Below are 22,648 nucleotides of genomic sequence, written 5' to 3' on the forward strand. Positions count from 1 at the left end.
TAACCGTGCGTCGCCGTTTACATCGGGATATTCCCAACTGATTACAAATTCCATGTATACAGGAGTAACTCTCTCTGCTCACGCATGTAAACGGGTTATTCCGAATGTTTCAGAAACCCAAATAGTGACCCTAACCCGACCATAACCCGGATATTGGCTGCATGTAAACGTAGTCACAGACTCGTGTATATTTGACTGCGTCACTGACTCATAACTGATTTTCACACTGAAAGGGAAAAAAACACTTATGTGGTGAATCGTGTTTTTTTTTTCAAGTGATTAATTGTTTTTGAACGAAATATTGTTTTTATTTCCCTTATTGCTCTACATGTCTCAGTAGAAAGGTGTTTAGCCTATATCTAACAGGGTTCTGAATTTGTCCACTTGTATGTTGCTGATTGAGGACAGTGTTTTAAAGTAGAAAAGGAAAAAGGTAAAAATGCAAGTGTAAAAACAAACATAAAAGAGACAAGGAACAGTTCTGAGACTGAACAGGTGATTTTGCATATTTTATTTACAAAAAAAAGAATAAGTAATTTACATACCATTGGGTATAAGTGTTTATCTGTCTTCATATATAAAAAAAGGTGTTTCCTTGTTTTGTTTTCTTTTAAAGGGGGTTATTACATTAATGTAAAATAAATATTTGTTAGTTTTTTTCCCTTAACATTTGTATTCTGGTATTTCTTTGGAGTTTGATAAGTTTATTCATTTAACAAGGTACTGATTTCTAGGAAACTATAAATAAGAATTATTTAATTTATCATTTTAGTAAAAGTATTGTGTAATTGGTATAGGGAAAAATACTTTACGTTAATTTGCATTGAAAGAAAAAATACCGGCCAAATTCACCATTCAACTGCCGGGAATCCAGGGTTTTCTTGATTAGGGAAACTTTAAATTAAATTAGTTGAGAAAAGGGTTACAAATATATAAACAAATGGACACACAACTATTATGATTACAATGCATGTAAATGAGTTCAGAGTTGTTTGGTGTCTTTATTCACTTCCACAGCTCCAGGTAAAGATGCTACTTTTGCAGTTTTCTCCTACAGTAGCGGTAAAGCTGTACCATTAGTTCCAACACGAGAGCCTTAGAAATGGAGAGACAAGAGATAAATCATGACAGAGAAATATGAACAAGCTGACCTGTAGGATAGGATCAACATTTCTCTGTAGAAACCTGTAGGATAGGATCTCTGAAAACGTTTTCCGGTTGAGCGTGTGTGTCTGCCGCTGCTCACCGGGTGTCTCTCCTTCCTTGCTATCGCTGGATTCCTTCTCTATGTCATTTACCCCAGAAATCTAGTGGATTACCGCATCTCCTCCCGGTGTCTGCAGAACCTTCCTGCTCTGTCGCTGGAGCATTGTTGCTTGCTGCTGTTGTATCAATCCGTGGATTAATGCTACAAACTTTGCTACAAACTTTGCTACAAACTTGCTCCTCCAGTTCTGTTTGCCACTGCCCGGCACACCTGCTCTTCCCCTGCATGAGCTCTCTTCCTCTCTCCCCTCACAGTGACTACTGCAGAGGTGAGTGTGTCTCTACCCGCTTGGCTCGTTGTTGTCCCCAGTCTGTTCAGTGGTTGGCGTACTAAACTGCGCTGATTACATTGTGGACTGGGTTGTGTTGTGAGCCTGGTTGGCTAACATGTAGCATTAGCGTGGTGTTTCTGTGTTGCTTGTGGCAACTTTACTGTGTCGATGTCATGTTTCCCGCTGGCAGCTGGATTAATGTCCCCTCAGCTCGCCTTATGCTGTGCCTGTGTGTTTTTTGTAACTTGGCAATGGAGCCTGTTTACACCCCTGCTACTCTCAAACATTTTCACTGCCACGCCCCCCCTGATCCGATGCTGTATAAACTCTGCTGCTCGCTTGGAATTATTCGTCGTCCGTATTATGCTTATCGCTTCAAAAGAGAACCGACTCTCATCTATGAACATGATGCTCAAATCCCAACTGTTTACACGCCCGACCGTTGTCAACGATACCAGCCAAAGAACAGGGGAATTAACTTTGACAACCTTCGTCGCCCTCCTAGGCTGCCTCCTCCTGCCTCGTCATCATGTCAGAACTTAAACATTGGCCACCTAAATGCGCGCTCAATCACAAACAAAACGGCCCTAATAAACGATATCATCGTGGACAAAAAATGTGACTTGTTTTGTCTCTCTGAGACCTGGCAAAAACCCGGTGACTGCATTAATTTAAACATGCTGACTCCCCCTGGCTACTGCTACTTATCCAAACCCAGATCTGTAGGGAGAGGGGGTGGGTTGGCTGTAGTGTACCGCTCAGATCTGACTGTTAAAGAACTTAGGCCATTTGAAGTGACACCCTTTGAATATACACTCACCTAAAGGATTATTAGGAACACCATACTAATACTGTGTTTGACCCCCTTTCGCCTTCAGAACTGCCTTAATTCTACGTGGCATTGATTCAACAAGGTGCTGAAAGCATTCTTTAGAAATGTTGGCCCATATTGATAGGATAGCATCTTGCAGTTGATGGAGATTTGTGGGATGCACATCCAGGGCACGAAGCTCCCGTTCCACCACATCCCAAAGATGCTCTATTGGGTTGAGATATGGTGACTGTGGGGGCAATTTTAGTACAGTGAACTCATTGTCATGTTCAAGAAACCAATTTGAAATGATTCGAGCTTTGTGACATGGTGCATTATCCTGCTGCAAGTAGCCATCAGAGGATGGGTACATGGTGGTCATAAAGGGATGGACATGGTCAGAAACAATGCTCAGGTAGGCCGTGGCATTTAAACGATGCCCAATTGGCACTAAGGGGCCTAAAGTGTGCCAAAAAAACATCCCCCACACCATTACACCACCACCACCAGCCTGCACAGTGGTAACAAGGCATGATGGATCCATTTTCTCATTCTGTTTACACCAAATTCTGACTCTACCATCTGAATGTCTCAACAGAAATCGAGACTCATCAGACCAGGCAACATTTTTCCAGTCTTCAACTGTCCAATTTTGGTGAGCTCGTGCAAATTGTAGCCTCTTTTTCCTATTTGTAGTGGAGATGAGTGGTACCCGGTGGGGTCTTCTGCTGTTGTAGCCCATCCGCCTCAAGGTTGTGCGTGTTGTGGCTTCACAAATGCTTTGCTGCATACCTCGGTTGTAACAAGTGGTTATTTCAGTCAAAGTTGCTCTTCTATCAGCTTGAATCAGTCGGCCCATTCTCCTCTGACCTCTAGCATCAACAAGGCATTTTCGCCCACAGGACTGCCGAATACTGGATGTTTTTCCCTTTTCACACCATTCTTTGTAAACCCTAGAAATGGTTGTGCGTGAAAATCCCAGTAACTGAGCAGATTGTGAAATACTCAGACCGGCCCTACTGGCACCAACAACCATGCCACGCTCAAAATTGCTTAAATCACCTTTCTTTCCCATTCTGACATTCAGTTTGGAGTTCAGGAGATTGTCTTTACTAGGACCACACCCCTAAATGCATTGAAGCAACTGCCATGTGATTAGTTGATTAGATAATTGCATTAATGAGAAATTGAACAGGTGTTCCTAATAATCCTTTAGGTGAGTGTATTGCTGTGAAGGTTGTTTCTACCCTACCCCTTCTACTATTGCTAATCTACCGCCCCCCTAAACCATCTGTACATTTTCTGTCTGAATTGAATGAACTTCTCACTGTTATTTCATCTCTTTGTTCTGCTATGATTATTTAGGGGATTTTAACATTCATGTGGATACTAATTGTTCTTACACCTCAGAGTTTAACTCTGTATTGGACTGTTTTAGTATGACACAGCATGTTGACTTTCCTACTCACACTCATGGCCACACTTTGGATCTGCTCTGTTCTTCTGGTCTAAATGACATCTCTGTCTCTGGCTCCATCTCAGGTGTCTCTGACCATAAGCTCATTGAATGCCGTTTTCATATGATCACTCCTCCTCCCTTCTCAGAAAAAGACCCCTGAGCAGTGCCAGGCCTTCTTACACTTCTTTGATGACAAAATTAGCCAAATTTACCACTGCTTCAACCCCAATGCTATCTCTCTCTCTTCTTCTCCTCCCTCTCTGGGCCCTCAGCTCTCCCATTTCACCGCTATAGACTCCCTCACTATCACTGACATTATTAATAAGTCCAACTCTTCATCGTGTCAGCTTGACCCTGCCCCCAACCCTCTATTTAAAGCCTGCAACACATCCTTATCTGAACCCATTGCACTGATTGTAAACACCTGCCTCAACTCTGGTGTTGTGCCTGCTGCCCTCAAGACTGCTGCAGTCACACCCATTCTCAAAAAACCGGACTGCGACCCAACATCACTATTAAACTACCGCCCTATCTCCAACCTCCCCTTCCTGGCCAAGGTACTGGAAAGAGTGGTGGCCTCACAACTACACACCTTTCTTAATCACCATGACCTGTATGAACCTTTTCAATCTGGCTTCCGTTCATGTCACAGTACAGAGACTGCCCTTCTACGCATAGTTAACGACCTCCTCCTGTCTGCTGTCTCTGGTTCACTTAACATTCTCATCCTCCTTGACCTTAGTGCTGCTTTCGATACCATCAACCACAATGTTCTAATTGCCCGTCTGTCTGCTATTGGCGTTTCTGGCACAGCACTCACTTGGTTTCAGTCTTACCTCTCAAACAGAAAGCAGTTTGTAACACTTGGTCCACATCAGTCTTCCAAGTCCCCTGTCACTCGTGGTGTCCCCCAGGGTTCTGTTCTTGGGCCCCTCCTCTTTCTCATATACATCCTCCCTATTGGCCAGATTATACGCAGCCACGGTCTTAACTTCCACTGTTATGCAGATGACATCCAACTCTATCTTACCACTCCCTCTCCCTCTGACCCACCACCATGCTCCCTCACTGACTGCCTTTCTGACTTAAAATTATGGATGCAAAACAATTTTCTCAAACTCAACACAGATAAAACCGAAATTCTCCTGATTGGCCCTAAAAGCATCCTCTCCAAATCTCCCAGTCTCACTCTCAACATTGATGGTTCACCTGTCCACTCTACCCCTGTTGTTAAAAACCTTGGCATTCTGCTTGACTCCTCCCTTAGCTTTGATCCTCATATCAAATCACTCACTAAGACTGCCTTCTTTCACCTCCGTAACATTGCTCGCCTCCAACCCTTCCTCTCTGTTAGTGATGCTCAGACTTTGGCTAACTCCTTCATTATGTCCCGTCTAGACTACTGCAACTCACTTTTCCTTGGTCTCCCTGCTAAATCACTTCAAAGGCTACAATATAATCAAAACTCGGCAGCCAGGCTCCTCACCCATACCAGACGATCAGCACACATCACCCCCATTCTCCACCAACTCCACTGGCTACCAGTTCCGTCCCGGATCAAATACAAAGTGCTACTACTCACCTTCAAAGGACTCCACAACCTTGCTCCCCCCTACATCCGCGGCCTCCTGACCCCTTACACTCCTTCCCGCTCACTCAGATCCTCTGACCAAAATCTCTTGGCCATCCCCCGCTCCAGACTTTCCACCCTGGGTGGCAGGTCCTTCAGTGCCTTGGCCCCCAAACTCTGGAACCGCCTCCCACAACCTCTTCGTGACTGTCCTTCTCTTCCCTTCTTTAAAGCACATCTCAAGACCTTTTTGTTTAATGATCACTTCTCCACACCCAACTCATAGCTTCATACAGATATCGTGTCTTTGTTGTATTGTTTTGGTTGTTTGTTGTTGTGTTTCCTTGCAATCCTACTATGTAAAGCGACCTTGGGTTTGAGAAAGGCGCTATATAAAATAAACGTATACATTTAGTATGCAATGTTCAAATGAAATTGTATAAATCATAAGAAAACTTTTGTGTTACTGGCTCGTGTCATATTACAGTTCTCATTTTTTTTATTGGTGCTTTCTTAGTGTTAATCTCAGTCTTAACTTACTTTCACAAAGTCTTCATGGAAAAGCCCTGGTCATTCAGAAGAATCTCCACATTCTGGTTGCAGCGAGACCGATGGTCACAATAATCTGTGCATTTTTGAGACGGTTCATTGCAAATGAACCTTCATAATCAAAGCACAAAGCACAGCATCAGTACAGAGTCTTTAACAAACCTGATATTTGCTTTTAATTATTGTTATAACAATAATTTGTGTGAGAAACAGATCAACATTTAAGTTGTTATTGAATTGTTAATGAACTCCGAGATCTAGGGTGGATGTAAAGAAAACTTAATTTATGAAAAACTATTTTCAAGCTTTTGATTTGTTCCTTACAAAAAGGTATTATATGACTTCAGAAAACATGGAATATGCCTCAAAAGTCGTTCTTTTATGGTGTTTTTGTCTCCTTTTTAAAGCTTGTAAGCTGTACTCTCCATGAAATTGTTTAGAAATCTATATAAAGATAAACCAATACAAACCCATTAAATGTCATCATACAACTTGGTCTTGTGTTTGACCTCTGCAAGATCTTGATTCCTTCCTCTAGTAAAAAGCCAGCATTTATCCTAGATGTGGAAACACATTATACAGATAAAATGAATAAGATTGATAATGCCATTCTTCACATTTGCTTATTACACATTCATTTAAACAATTCCACATTCATTTAAACAATTCCACAACACTTTAAATGGATGAAGACCATGAACTACAGATGGGCGGTTTCATTTGCTTTGTAAGGTTATCTGATATAGCAAGAGCATTGCAAAATTGCTAAACTGCCAAAATAAATAAATAACTAAATAGAAATAATAAAATCAAATAAATGAATAAAATAACAATAATAAATGAATATAATAATAATAACAATAATAATAATAAAAAACAATAGTTTCTTTGTTTACTAAACCATTTTGTGTTTCTAAGGTTTTCAATTCCTCAAAGGTGAGTGACTGTGTGATCAGTGTCATTAATTCATAGCCTTTTAATGTTTTAAAAGGCTAGTTCACTAAAAATGTTTACTTTGTCATCATTCATAACATGTGTGTCTTTCTTTCTTCTGCAGAACACAGAAGAAGATATTTTGAATAATGCCGGTAATAAAACAGTTTTGGTTCATTGCATTTCTTGTCCAAACAATGGAAGTCCATGGGATCTGAAACTGTGTTACACAAGCATTCTTTAAAATAACTTATTTTGTGTTCCTCAGAGGAAAACAGGTTTGGAACAACATGAGGGCGAGTAAATGATGACAGAATTTCCCTTTGAATATTAGATACACAGTACTTATCGACAGACAAATTCACATAGAAACAGGACAGAGGTGATTCCAGATGTTTCTCACGTGAGTTCGGTTAGACTGGGGCAGTTCTGGGTCATCTGGAGGGTCCAGGCAGACAACAGCTCAGTTAGACGCCCCACGTTCATTTCCATCTTGTTCAGGTTAGAGAAGGAATGGAGAAATGACAGTAATGCTTCTGGATCCCATTGGTGAATTATCTGAAAAAGTCTGGTCCAGTCGATGTTGATTATCTCTGAGTGTGGAAAGGTGAGACTGAATGATTGCAAATCCGGATGGTGAAGCAGGCGAATCTTTATGCAGATACTATTAAAAAAAGAATAAAAAAAAGATTCAAGTTGTCGTTGTGTCTATGAGTCAATAATTTCTTACTTAGAATATCTTTTATGTGATTTGTTTTACAATATTTACAGCCAATATTTACATCATTAGCAATAGTCAAAAAAGATAAAAGTGTGTACCTTATTTTTTGTAACTGTTTTGGGTGACCAATTTAGTTGCATTATTACTATTAAAATTATAATCTATTAGATTGCAGAGACCAAGTATGCCAGATAAACGGAAGAACAAGATGATGATATAATTGGTTATACAAAACATATTAATCAGAATTATTTCTGGTTATCATGATAAAAAACTATTTGATGAAAAGAAAAAAGGAAAAAAATCACTTGTTCTTCACCTGGACGGCTCTTTGTTGATTGACAGATCAAGTGAAAAGACATGACTATACATTAATTTGCAGGTTTCAACACGAAAGCTGCAAACCAAAGCACAGGAAAAATATACATGAACCTTAAAGTTAAACAAAAGCACATTAAAGGATGATAGCACGTGTGCATAAAACACACCAAATGTATAAAATATATTTTAAAACATTACCTCTGTGAGCTCAGGGTCTGTCCTCTCGCGAGAGCGTAGATCAGTTCAACGAGATCAGAGTCTGATGGATCCATTATAGCCAAGCTTCAAAATCAAATACAGAACATTACTGCACAGATTAAGTTTAACTTGCAATAGCAAATTACAGATTAGATATTAATTACATCCACCAAATATGTGTTTTAGACCAACGTATTTACCTTGCTTTTTTAAACTTGTGAAGTTCAGGCAAAATCATAGACAAATCTTCTGATGTCAGATACAATTCAGAAATTTCTTCAAAGCTCTGACAGCACTGAGAGCAGTACAGCAGGGCACAGAAGTCTGTTCTACTGAGGAATTTACCATCTGGATTAATCCTTTCCCAGGATCCCATTGCTTCTTTCACAAAGTCTTCTTCATGAAGTTCATAGAGACAGTGAAGAACAAACAATACTGTTTTCGAAGACAAGGAACAACCTTTAACCTTTTCCAAAATCCATTCTTTCAGATGAGCCTGTGCTTTTGGACGAATGAACAGACAAACACTTAATTTTAGACAAGCCTGTTTTTTTGGACGATTGAGCAGACCATGTTTTTCAAGTGTGAGTCTCACATCCTTATTCAACAAACCAAATGCAAATTGCACCACAGCTGCAAAATGTGGTTTTGAGAAACCATCCATTAAAAGTGACCTTGTAAGTTTCCTCTGGGACTTTTCTTCATCCAGAAGGACATAGTACAGAGCAGTGAAGAACTCCTGAAAGCTGAGATGCATGAAACTGAACATCGTCTCCTGGTGGATTCTTCTCTTAAACAGGAACTTGCACAAGAATGGATTTCCAGCAGGGTCTGAAATGGTTTCATTCACACTTTTCTCATCCAGCAGGACTTGCTGTTCCTGCATCCCTCTCTCTGCCAGCTGACCCAGACTCCTCAGCAGGGTCGGGATGGACTGACTCAAACCCTGGCAGTGATGCTCCAGAAGAGTGCACACAAAGTCCACGTAGATGGAGGTGGTGGTTTCCAGTCCGCTTGTCTTATTTGCACCATATTTGAATCTCTCCTGGATAGTTGTGCAGATGATCCAGCAGACGACAGGGATTGAGCAGGCAGTGATGAGGGTTTCATTTGCCTTCACATATGTATAAGCCTCCCTGTAAAGTTTCTCATTTTGAAAAAACTTCTGGAAGTACTCCTCCACCCCCTTTTCTGAAAATCCCACAATCTCAGAGAAACGCTGAGGTCCTTTGAGCAGATTACTGAGTGTGTCCGTAGCTGTAGATCTGGAGGAGACCAGCAGGAAAGACTCTGGCAGGATTCGACCCCTCAGCAGGGCACAAAGAGTGTCCACAGGTGGGGCTTTCTGAAGCAGATCAGTGTGTGCTGACGTGTCATTAATGTCCTGTGTGAGTTTTAGCTCATCAAATCCATCAATGACCACAAGCACCTTCTCTGGCGACTGCTGTAAAATCTGTGAGATCTCATGTGATGATAAACTACAACTGCAGCTCAAGATCTCCACCAAACTCTTCTTGCCAGGAATGCGATTTATTTCTTTACACTTTAAGTGGAACACAATATCAAACCGCCCTTTGTAGAGGTCACCAGATGCCCAGTCCATCATGATCTTCTGCACAGTGAAAGATTTCCCGTTTCCAGAATTTCCCTGCAGTATCACAGAACTAGGACTGATCCCGTGGTCATCTGGGTCGAACAGAGAGTTGAGATGGACAGAGTCTCCACTGCTCCTGGAGCTGAGGACCTGCTGGAAGCGCTTTCCACTGGAGCAGATCTCTTCTTCTCGCTCTTTTCGATCTCTATGTTTCCGAAGCATCAGAGGTTGTGTGAAGCGCTCAGACAGCAGCACATGTTCACCAGGCAGTGAGTTATACTCAGTCACATACTGATACTCGCTGCAGATCCGCTTCATATATTTGTGAATCACTGGGCTGATTTCTGTAGAAACGGTCAATGTTCAAAGAGTTAGTTTTTTTTTTTCTGATTCTAATACAGTAAGAAATTCCAGAGCAGAGAAATACCAACTAAATTACCAGGTCGATGGAGTGCAATATTTAAAACATATTACTATAAAATTCATCAGTCACCTGAGGAATGTGTTTTTTCAGAGTGTGTGTGATGTCCTGTGGAGCCTGTAGAACATTAGACACACTTGATACATTCAGTGATATATTGATTAAGGCATTTCACACATATTTTCAAACATTTTACATCTATCTACCGTAAAACCTCTAATAGTGGCCTGTATTCCATTAGTGGCCGGGTCTCTAACATTGGCCGGTCTCGCTGTTGGCGGAGGTAAATAAAGGCCGGTCTCTAATAGTGGCCGGGGCTATTATTAGATACAACGTTTTTCTGGGCAGGCCACAACATTATGCTTGTGATAGTAACATGCAAATACCACAGGGGGGCAATGTTTGCTAATGAATCCAAGCCATAGCTATGGTAGCCTGGTCATGTCAATCACTTCGCTCTTGACTCGCACGTGAGAATTCAGTCACCGGTAGGCTAATGTTGTTTACCATGGCAGCTGCAGAGCCAAAGAGGATTTTTGGCGAAAATCTATTTTTTAACCCCCTGGGATCGACAATCGCACTGGCGCGATAGGCTCGCTTTTTTTCTTAAGTGCAAACGAGTTTCAAAATACTCTGTTGACTTTGATCTCTTAATTACGGAGAGCGCGCGTTATTCAAACGCAAATAATCTGAGGCGATCCACGCAAACCTGAACACCCACAATCAGCTGGATAACACACATCTATCTAAGTAATAATAATCCTGGAAAATTTACCTCAGAAGTGCTTGGAAGTATTATTTCGAGGAGCAACGGATCCAGCTGAGAAATAGGTCAGTTCTATTTGCTTTGTTCTAATCGCAATATCTGTAAGTTACACGCAAAAAGACGTTTCTAGTGTGTGAATGAATGAATGAAATCAATGAATGCACAGATGCGTGCTGTTGTGGAGCTAACGTTACTACTGCTGGAACAAATACTGTTTCAAAATGAATCATTGCTTTTCACAAAAAAATATTATTTATATTATATTTATTTGTTGTTAATGTTCTGTATGCATACCATAATGTTATATGGTAACTAACTGTACGTTTTCAATCAATTAACCTAGTATTTTATAGGTTAAAATAGACACAAAATCTCGTTTTTATTCATTCTACTGGTAGTCCGTTTTGCTCAAATACAAATAAAGGCCTGTCTCTAATTATGGCCTCCTTCCAATAAAGGCCTGGGCCGCGATGCGCTTGAGTAAAATAAAGGCCCGGGCCTTTATTACAGGATTTACGGTATCTATCTATCTATTGCTGAACAAATTTATTAGACCACCACCACGTAAGGTTCGTGCCACAACTGCCCTAAGCTAACAGTATTGGTGATACACATTTTTTGAGAAGGGAAAAAATACGTACAGACTCAAAGTCATAATGTTTAAGTTTCAAACCCATAAGTTTGAATTTTTTAGAGCAATTTTCTACTTCCGGTTTAAAAAGCAAAGACTCTCAGCTGATCCACGTCTACCTATAAGAATACGACGCCTATCACTGTATTCATATATCAGCTCCTCCAATATTATCAACAGCTATCGCGTTTATCAGGAGCAAATTACCCTCCACCATCCCCAGCTCCACTTCTCATCAGTCAATATTTGGCCTTCTAATTCCCCTTTGAATTAGACTAAATTCTCGAATTATGTTGTACATTTAAAATATTGACATTAATGATATCTGCAATACATTCATGTTGGTTTTGTTCTGTTTACCCTAAAGGGGGTTATTGCTGCTCTCCCTGCTCTTATCCATGCTAGGCTGCCCAGAACAGAACCATACCGCCAGTCCAAAACATATGCTAATTGTCAATCGTATTTGATGATAGTGGTCCTGACAGAAATAAGTTAACAAGATGGAAAGTTAAGACAAAATATTTAAGGTTTCTACAAGAGCTTCTGCAATTTGAGCAATGCCTGTAAAAGTACATATTTTAATAGTACATATCTCAGTATATACTGTAGGTCTAGACACAAGTGGTATAATAGCCAAATTTTGTGTGCTTGTTATGTCTGAAAATGTTCAGCATTGGGTCCCGTTGGACTATGTTTTGTTATGCACTGCGAGTGACAGGTTACTGTGCCTTTAAAGCTTATTGCATTGATTTACGGCAATGGTCGTATAATGTAAGTTTCACATCAGTTGATAAAGGGCAACATAAACGAAGCTACACGATGTGATTATTGAGTCCTTCGCAAACACAATAATTGGCGAACGAGGATGTCTGAACTTGTCTTACCACCACCGCCACCTTTCCTACCTGTTCCCGGTGATCCAGCTGTTCCCTGGGATCGCTGGCTGATGTCGTTTGAGGATTATTTGCTGGCTTTGGGATCTAGCGGAGGCGAGGAAGTGCGCGCTTCTGCGCCATTGTCTCGGGCAGGAAGGACAGCGAATCTTCGCCACGCTCACCTTATCGGATGATAAGTACGTCACAGCCACGGCCGCCTTGAAGGCTCACTTCAGCTCCGGAAGAAGCCGGCGGATGCACCGTTTTGAGTTTTGCCAGAGGACCCAAAAGCCGGGTGAGACCGTTGCCCACTATGTATCAGCATTACGTGAGCTGGCTAGACTTTGTGAGTTTGGGGCTTTGGAGGATGGACTTATAGTTGACCAGTTAATAGAGAAAACGTCATGTAACCAACTGAGGGAGAGACTTTTACTAGAGCCAGACTCCACGACACTAGCGGACGCTTTAGTAATTGGGAAGCAGTTGGAAACGGCCCTAATGGAGGCGCGCAAGTTCGGCCGCGCTGTGCACGAGCCTGTGATGTCATCACCACCTTCAGTTCAGCACACAGGGACTGCAGCGGCGGCTGACAGGGTGAGTGACAGTTTGGACGTACAGAGAGTGGACAGGGGGCCCAGGGAGAGTGGGCACAAAAGCTGTAGCAACTGTGGCTCCCCTAAACATGCAACCAGAGATCAGTCATGCCCTGCCCAGGGAAAACGTTGTTGTAACTGCAACAAGTTGAACCATTTTGCACGCTGCTGTCGCTCCTCTCCTGCTTGCCATGATACTGCTGCTGTTCCCATAAACACTGTATAGACCTCACAGCCTTCGTTCAAGCTCTGCACATGCCGTGTGGGCACAGCTCTCATTCCACTCCTCGTGGACACGGGTTAAAGTGTCAATCCTGAACAAATGCACATATGACCGCTTCTTCAGTCACGTGCCTCTGGAAGCAGCGGCTAAACCACTGTTAGGCTACGGCCATTTTCCCATCTCCACTCTGGGTGTGGCCTGCCTCCCGGTCAGATATGATCAATAATGTGCGCCTGCCACCAAGTTCTGTATCACCCGGAAGGGAGTTAGCATTATGGGCCTAGACTTGTTCCTTGCCCTGGGTTTTACTGTGAGTGATGCTAGGGGCCTGCATGTCCTGCAGGTCGCCGCCTCCTGGTCTGACCGCTACCCACAACTATTCAACGGGCTGGGCCACATGACTTGATTTGTACACCAGCTCACTGTTGACCTGGCAGTCCGCCCTGTTATCCAGCCCCTACGGCGCATTCCCCTGGCTCTCCGTGACGCGGTGGAGGCCGAGCTGCATCGCCTGGTGGAGGTGGACGTCATAGAGCCCATCGATGCCTCGCCGTGGGTGTCTAACCTGGTGATAGCCAAGAGAGGAGGGGGCGGACTGCGACTCTGTTTTGACCTCACAGACGTTAACAAAGGCATCATTCCTGATAAGTACCCCCTACCTACGGCTGAGGAGCTCACTAGCCATTTCCACGGCTCCATTGTTTTCAGTAAGATGGACTTACGTAACGGCTACCTGCAGATTCCTCTAGCACCAGCCAGCATGGACCTTACAGCGTTTGTCACGCACGTGGGGGTTTTCAGATTTAAACGCATGGCATTTGGACTGTCATCAGCCCCGAGCTGTTTTCAGAAGATAATGTCACTCATATTGGCTGGTATCCAGGGTGTCTCCATCTACCTAGATGATGGGGTGGTGCATGTGACCTCCACCGCACTGCATGATGATCGCCTGGAGCAGGTCTTTCAGCGTTTCGAACAGCATGGGGTCACACTGAACTCTGAGAAATGCATGTTCGGGGTTGAGGAGGTCGAGTTCCTGGGCTTCAGGCTCTCGAAGGAGGGCATCGCCTCGATTATGTCACACACTGAGGCCATTCTGTCCCTACCAGACCCACAGTCACCATCCCAGCTGTCTTCCTTCCTGGGGATGGCTGCCTACTACCTCAGATTCATGCCACACTACTCTGACTCAACGGCCCCCCTGCGCCGGCTGCTCAGGAAGGATGTTACGTGGGACTGGACCCCGGCCTGCCACGAAGCTGTGCGCATCATCAAACGGCAGCTCACATCCCCACCCACACTGACCCATTTCAGCTTGACCGCGCCCACCATGGTCACCTGCGACGCCTCCAGGGTGGCGCTAGGCGCTGTGCTCTCCCAGACTCAAGAGGGGGTGGAACGCCCGGTGGCTTTCGCCTCACGGGCACTTACTACAGCTGAGCAGAAGTATTCGGTGGGGGAGAGGGAGGCCCTGGCCTGCCTGTGAGCATGCGAACGCTGGCATGTTTACCTATATGGGAGGCCTTTTACCATCCACACAGATCATCCAAGCGCTGATGGCACTGCTGGCGACTCAAGGCTCGGGGCACAGGCCCATGAGACTGCTAAGGTGGGCTGACAGGCTGAACCAGTATAACTTCAGTCTGGAGTTTATGCTTAAGTGGAAAGACTGAATAAAACTCTCAAAAATGGAATCCGAGCCTGTCTGGAGGAAGGGAAAATCTTCAGCGACGCACTCAACCAAACTCTCCTGACCATCCGGGCGTCCAAGCATTCCACCACGGGAGTGTCACCTGCATTGCTCATGATTGGGCGCGAACTAAAGCAACCACTGGACTGCTTGAGAGCTGAGCCAGCTCCTGCACGTGGGAGCCCAGGGCTCCAGAAGCCAGAGCTCAGGTAAAAGGTTTGCAGGCTTGGATGAAAGAGAGGTTTGATGCCACGCACAGAGTGCAGACCCCCTCACTTTCTCCAGGGGTTTGGGTCAGAATCAAACACCTCCACCGCCAAAATAAGCTGCAGTCATACTGGTCAGAGCCCCTGCGGGTGACTAAGCAGTTGGGGCCGACCACTTACAGACTGGAGAATGGGACTCGTTGGCACTCAAACCGCCTGCACAGAGTCACAGCTCCCTCAGCACCTGCATCACCTCTGTCCACAGCAGCGGCTCTGGGTTGGCAGCCTAGGCCAAGAGCTAACCGGTTGGGGGGTAATCCACCAGCATTGCTTGATGCCGTTTCACGGCCAGCATGCCCTCAGAGAATGAGGGTCCCGCCTGTCTGGCATGGGGACTATGTGACAGGGTGATAGTGACACTGGGGAATGTGCGCTAAATGTTATGTTTCAGTTTCCAGGGGGGTGGGGGGAAAATGTTATGTCTGAAAATGTTCAGCATTGGGTCCCGTTGGACTATGTTTTGTTATGCACTGCGAGTGACAGGTTACTGTGCCTTTAAAGCTTATTGCATTGATTTACGGCAATGGTCGTATAATGTAAGTTTCACGTCAGTTGATAAAGGGCAACATAAACAAAGCTACACGGTGTGATTATTGAGTCCTTCGCAAACACAGTAGTGCTCTTACCTAAGGCTCTAAACAGAGATGGCTCATGCTTTTCCAGGCTAGAATAAAAGGCAGATTTAACCTCGTCTCCTCCAGAGTGCAACACTTTATAAAACTCTCTCATTTTCTCCTGGTTAGCATCTACTGCATCGATCTTACAGTACGGCTCATATTGCAGCTTGCCACCGGACCGCAGCTCATCCGCTATCGGCATCACCATCTGTACTCTCTGGACAAGTTCCGCCCAGTGGGCATCCACAAACCGAGCACCTGGTAGAGAGATAATAACATGATAACTGGTCACAAGCAAGAACGTGATTTCATAAGATTCAAGAAGGGCATTTTTTTTATTGTAGCAAGTACTTATTTGGGCAACTTCACTTTTAACCCATTTAAGCCCACTGGCAACTATAGTTGCCACAATGCATAGTTGTCATTTTCCTTTTGTAAGTATTTTTCTAGATGTTGTCCACGTTTTATTTCTCAATGACATGCAAGCAAACAACCAAATAAAGGATTTCAAGAAAATAAAAAAAAGTTATTCACTTCCTCCCTGTCACATGAGGCTGTCAACTTCCTAGCCCTACTTCTAGGAAGCATGGCGAAGGCAACCCCTCCCAAAGAAAGGTCATTTTCAGGTTACTAATAAGTATTTTTTGTTGACATATATATATATATATATATATATATATATACATAATCATGAAGGTCTCTAGAATCATCCAAACAAAACAAATCTTACAAGAGATCTATAGTTTTTTGTATACTTAGTGAAAAGTCCAAGCGGCAACTATAGTTGCCGGTGGGCAAATGCCTTGTAAGTACATATCTAATGGGAAAATGGGGTATACTGTGTTAATAGGTTAATAAATCAAGGTTATTGGTCTTGTTTAGTGCATAAACATAACTTAACCCTTTAAATGACATCTCTACTGTTCATAAATTGAAGTTTTGTATATTGTATATAGATATATTTTTTTCTTCATTCTATTTATTTATTTGTATTTATTTATTTTCATTTAACTATTTGATACGCAATGCCCTGTTATGGCTGCACTTTGTTCTGCACTATGTTCCACAACTTTAACCCTTGTGCGCTGTTCGTTTGCGGTTTACAGTCAGGCTGTTTGGGGTCTGAGAGACCCCAGGCAACAAAATGTAGTTTATATATATATATATATATACAGTGAGGAAAATAAGTATTTGAACACCCTGCTATTTTGCAAGTTCTCCCACTTAGAAATCATGGAGGGGTCTGAAATTGTCATCGTAGGTGCATGTCCACTGTGAGAGACATAATCTAAAAAATAAAATCCAGAAATCACAATGTATGATTTTTTAACTATTTATTTGTATGATACAGCTGCAAATAAGTATTTGAACACCTGAGAAAATCAATGTTAATATTTGGTACAGTAGACTTTGTTTGCAATTACAGAGGTCAAACGTTTCCTGTAGTTTTTCACCAGGTTTGCACACACTGCAGGAGGGATTTTGGCCCACTCCTCCACACAGATCTTCTCTAGATCAGTCAGGTTTCTGGGCTGTCGCTGAGAAACACGGAGTTTGAGCTCCCTCCAAAGATTCTCTATTGGGTTTAGGTCTGGAGACTGGCTAGGCCACGCCAGAACCTTGATAATTATGCTTCTAACAGAGCCACTCCTTGGTTATCCTGGCTGTGTGCTTCGGGTCATTGTCATGTTGGAAGACCCAGCCTCGACCCATCTTCAATGCTCTAACTGAGGGAAGGAGGTTGTTCCCCAAAATCTCGCAATACATGGCCCCGGTCATCCTCTCCTTAATACAGTGCAGTCGCCCTGTCCCATGTGCAGAAAAACACCCCCAAAGCATGATGCTACCACCCCCATGCTTCACAGTAGGGATGGTGTTCTTGGGATGGTACTCATCATTCTTCTTCCTCCAAACACGTTTAGTGGAATTATGACCAAAAAGTTCTATTTTGGTCTCATCTGACCACATGACTTTCTCCCATGACTCCTCTGGATCATCCAAATGGTCATTGGCAAACTTAAGACGGGCCTTGACATGTGCTGGTTTAAGCAGGGGAACCTTCCGTGCCATGCATGATTTCAAACCATGACGTCTTAGTGTATTACCAACAGTAACCTTGGAAACGGTGGTCCCAGCTCTTTTCAGGTCATTGACCAGCTCCTCCCGTATAGTTCTGGGCTGATTTCTCACCTTTCTTAAGATCATTGAGACCCCACGAGGTGAGATCTTGCATGGAGCCCCAGTCCGAGGGAGATTGACAGTCATGTTTAGCTTCTTCCATTTTCTAATGATTGCTCCAACAGTGGACCTTTTTTCACCAAGCTGCTTGGCAATTTCCCCGTAGCCCTTTCCAGCCTTGTGGAGGTGTACAATTTTGTCTCTAGTGTCTTTGGACAGCTCTTTGGTCTTGGCCATGTTAGTAGTTGGATTCTTACTGATTGTATGGGGTGGACAGGTGTCTTTATGCAGCTAACGACCTCAAACAGGTGCATCTAATTTAGGATAATAAATGGAGTGGAGGTGGACATTTTAAAGGCAGACTAACAGGTCTTTGAGGGTCAGAATTCTAGCTGATAGACAGGTGTTCAAATACTTATTTGCAGCTGTATCATACAAATAAATAGTTAAAAAATCATATATTGTGATTTCTGGATTTTTTTTTTTGATTATGTCTCTCACAGTGGACATGCACCTACGATGACAATTTCAGACCCCTCCATGATTTCCAAGTGGGAGAACTTGCAAAATAGCAGGGTGTTCAAATACTTATTTTCCTCACTGTTTATATATATATATATATATATATATATATATATATATTTTATATATAATATATTTATATATATATATATATATATATATTTTTTTTTTTTTTTTTTTTAAACAAATGTAATTTTACTCCACAAAATGTTCAAAAAATGAAAAGAAAAATTCTCCAAAAAGAAAATCATGTAAAATGCGCCGTATAAAATACCCAGATTTCTAACTTTCATTCATGGGGATAACATGGATAATTTGACAAGGTGTAGTGTAAGATTTTTGCCCAAATTTTTTAAAATGCAGTTTAAAAAAATATATATATTTTTTAAATCCCTTTAACCAGTAGATGGCTGCAGAGCTCTTAACGTACTAAAAGTTTCAAACTAAAATACTTCTTTTCACAAGTTTTTCCAGGTAGATTCATATCTACATAATGAAATCACAATTATAACAATAAAAGTTACTTTTGTCAAAGTTTAGCAGTTTTTGTACTGAAAAAAAAAAATCAGTTTTCAATAATGTTACATTATGATTAGAATCAAACCTGATCAGGATGTTACAAAGAGAAAAGTTGGAGTTTTTAGAGTTTATCATTTATTTCAAACATTTTACATGTTTTTCATATAATTCTACAAATGTAAAGTGTGCCAATTCATTTCTGTCTATGTGTGTTCTGTGTTGTTTCTGATTTTGAGGATGAATTTTGTCCATTGATAAAATTAATTTGATTCTAATCATAATATAACATTACTGAAAAACAGATTTCTTTTTTTCAGTACAAAAAGTGCCTAAACTTTGACAAAAAGTATCTTTTATTATTATAATTGTGATTTCTAGATATGAATACAACTGGAATAACTTGTGAAAATATGTCTTTCAGTTAGTCAAATAGCAAATCGTTCTGCAGCCATCTACTGGTTAAAGTGATAATTTGTTACTTTTAAAACAGCATTTTCCAAAAGATGGGCAAAAATCTTACACTAAACTATGTCAAATTATCCATGTTATCCCCATGAATGAAAGTTAGAAATGTGGGTCAAAAGGACCCTGAACAGCACACAATGGTTAAGGCAAATGGATTTGTTGTTTGATGTGTTTTCATATTCAAGAGATTATAAGATAGATGCAGTTTTTTGGGGTTTGCATCAAATGTTCTTCGACTTTTATACATAATAAATTTGTTTATGAATAAAGATTGATCTTTTGAAAGTAGTTATTTTGAGATAAATGCCAAATGTTCTCCTCCTATTCATATTTTACATTGAGGGGGTGCATACAACATATTTGCCCACCGGCAACTATAGTTTCCGCACATTCAAATATGATTTTCAAGAAAAAAAAAAAAAAAAACCTTGGAAAAATAAATGCAGAACATGTTCACATAGGACACTATTAACATTTTAGAATTTTTTTTTTTTTTTTTTTTTCATATGACTATCTCTGCTTTTACTGTGGTAACTACTTACGCTCTGAGTCTTGGCCCATGGTGTCTCATAAGTGTCTATGACATGTTGTAGAGAGCTGTCTGAAGTTGTCCTCTAGGAAATGAAACATAACGCACATAGTGTGAGATAGTGGAAGAGAGCTTTTGTGACCCATGGTTAAAGATTACACTATTGGTATGCAGTAAATTAAGTGGCATGTAGAAAAATGAATCTAACATGCAGAACCCAAATTTGGCCTTTACTGAATATACAGTCACAAAACAAAATGGTACAGACATAGGAGGTTGATTAATTTTCTCTGATTAATAAATGTATCAGTCATCTTCTGCTTTTGACTCAGTATTGTCAAATTTCATACTGTATAGTTCTGCCATGACAACTCTGGAGAGATTTGCATGATAATGGATTTGTCACCAGAGTCCAGTGCAGGCTTCAGCCCCTGACCAGTTTCCCTTTTGCCCAGAGACGAGAGTTTTCTAAAGTTCAGATATGACCAGGAAGGTGATCAGCCATGATTGTAAGGAGGGAAGCATCTGTAAGATATGCCACCTCAAACACCCACGCCTTTATATTTTTTTTTCATCAAAGAAAAGGGCATTCAGTATAATAAAGATGATTAAAAGTCAACAGTGGGAAGTAGGGACGCACCGATACCATTTTTTCAGAATCGATCCGATACCAAAAATTCTGAGTATCGACCGATACCGATCCCATACCGGATTTTTTTTTTTTTTTTTTTTTATCAAGTAGAATCTCTATAACTCTGTGTTGAACTAATAATCACTATTTTGTGTGTTAAACACAATCTACTTAATACAGACAACTTCGTTATAAAGAAAAACAACAACAAAAAATATATGATCATAATCTGACATAAATGCTATTATAAACTAGATCAGCAGTCAAATTTAGTCTAGAAAAATCACTAGTGCACAATAATTGTATAAAATCGGAACATTTTGTGAAAAATAAAATAAAATAAAAACGTTTATTGGGGAACAAATAAGAGACAATAAGTGTAACACTAAGTCTGGTAGTCAATTATTTTATATATAGCCTACTATAAAATTTTGACATTTTTAAAATATATAGCACAGCTGTTAAATGAGGTAGCAACATATGATAGATAGGACAGAACAAGAACGGCTATTAATAATCGTTCATTGCGTCACTGTATTATGATATGAAAGGCTCCAGTACAGTGCGGCACAAAGCGCTTATGCGCATCCCGAGCACAGAATGATGCGGTGGAACTTCCACCGTGGAAGCAACATGAGTCACAGCGCGCAGCGCGTCGAGTCCGCTTTGAAAAGTTTAAAGCACAAAGAAAAGACATATTGATGCGTAGTGTGTTATACAGTATCTATCTATGCAATAGTTTATTCAGCATTTTCTTTTAACAGTTTTAAATTTCAGTTACTGTGCGCGTGAAGAACAAATAGTGCTCTGACTTTACTCCAGTGTTGTGATCTAACAGACACCCGGTAGATGATTAAGGCAGGGCTCTCAAGTTTTGAAGACAGGTAAGAGTGACAGCCGCAATCCTCTAACCTGGCCTTTTTAGGGGGCTTTCCTCTCAGAGCGAATGAGAGGATCCTTAATTGCTTTTTACCTGACATCTTTGAAATTTGCAATGATTAATGCATCCATGGCCAGGATATAATTATTAAATATGACATGATTTTAAAAGTGACCTATAACATAGACTATGCAATACACTTTAATTTATTTAGTGCTAATACAATTATTAAGCCTATTTGGAGAGAGAGATGTTTATAATGTGACTATATGTCAGTCATCGTATGATAATGGAAAATATGACTAGGCCTAGACTACTTGTTCTGAGCAGGTATTGTCAGTGAACAGGCTGTAAAACTGCTGGCTAAGTTACAGACACTCATGAAAAACTGATGCTAATTATCTGGGAAACATTCTCTAACAGCAGTCAATATGTCAGTCATCGTATGATAATGGAAAATATGACTAGGCCTAGACTACTTGTTCTGAGCAGGTATTGTCAGTGAACAGGCTGTAAAACTGCTGGCTAAGTTACAGACACTCATGAAAAACTGATGCTAATTATCTGGGAAACATTCTCTAACAGCAGTCAAGTTGTCACTGTTTGTGTCAAACAAGTTTTGAATTTTCTATAACATTAAAACAGGAAATCATGACTTACTCTGTGCTCAGTGATGCTCGGAGCTCCTGTGGTTTCCTCTGGAGATGGCTCTGTCTGCGGACTGCAAGAGAGGGGCGTAACAGGAAGTGGGCGTAACTTGAAGTGGGCGTAACTTGAAGGGGGCGTAACTTGAAGTTGTCCAAATCACACAGAACCACACCATATGTCAAACTCAAAACGATAGTCGAGTCCCAAAATAGATAAATAGCCCTGGATAAGATGCAGTAGGCATTTTTGAGGAAAAGTACTTCAAGTGTTGTTTCTATATGATTTTTAGGTGCTGAATCCATTTCTGCCGTATAACAAGTTGTAAACATCACTGTTTTGCCATAAACAATAAAAACAAAATGGCTGCCAAAAAAAAAAGAAAACGTTTTAATGCATTTATTGCAGTTTAAACATTAAACATTATAACTAAACTATGCATTCTCAGAATATTTAAACATGTAAACAATGAAAAAACAACATTAACATGAAAGGGACATTTT

General features: G+C 41.3%; 1 protein-coding gene across 1 annotated transcript; it reads right to left on the reverse strand.

Annotated features, from left to right (window-relative positions):
* Positions 1-284: 284 nt before the first annotated feature.
* On the reverse strand, positions 285-22,191 carry LOC311298683 (NACHT, LRR and PYD domains-containing protein 1 homolog). Its single transcript, XM_084421813.1, has 11 exons — positions 22,161-22,191; positions 20,003-20,074; positions 15,786-16,034; positions 10,188-10,232; positions 8,301-10,038; positions 8,101-8,184; positions 7,901-7,978; positions 7,264-7,524; positions 6,398-6,484; positions 5,919-6,038; positions 285-1,095 (listed from the first exon to the last, which is right to left on the reverse strand). The coding sequence occupies exons 2-10, from the start codon at positions 20,019-20,021 to the stop codon at positions 5,921-5,923; spliced, it is 2,679 nt and encodes an 892-aa protein (XP_084277939.1). The 5' UTR covers positions 20,022-20,074; positions 22,161-22,191; the 3' UTR covers positions 285-1,095; positions 5,919-5,920.
* Between the last annotated feature and the right edge of the window lie 457 nt (positions 22,192-22,648).

The sequence above is a fragment of the Rutilus rutilus genome, assembly GCF_951802725.1.
Source record: "Rutilus rutilus genome assembly, chromosome: 10".
Lineage (NCBI taxonomy): Eukaryota > Metazoa > Chordata > Actinopteri > Cypriniformes > Leuciscidae > Rutilus > Rutilus rutilus.

Excerpts from the sequence above, each read along its gene's own strand:
- LOC311298683 (XM_084421813.1), bottom strand. Across the intron at positions 10,039-10,187 it reads TGAAAAAACACATTCCTCAG|AAATCAGCCCAGTGATTCAC; the intron begins GTGACTGATGAA and ends CCGTTTCTACAG. Across the intron at positions 7,525-7,900 it reads ATCAACAAAGAGCCGTCCAG|TATCTGCATAAAGATTCGCC; the intron begins GTGAAGAACAAG and ends TTTTTTTAATAG.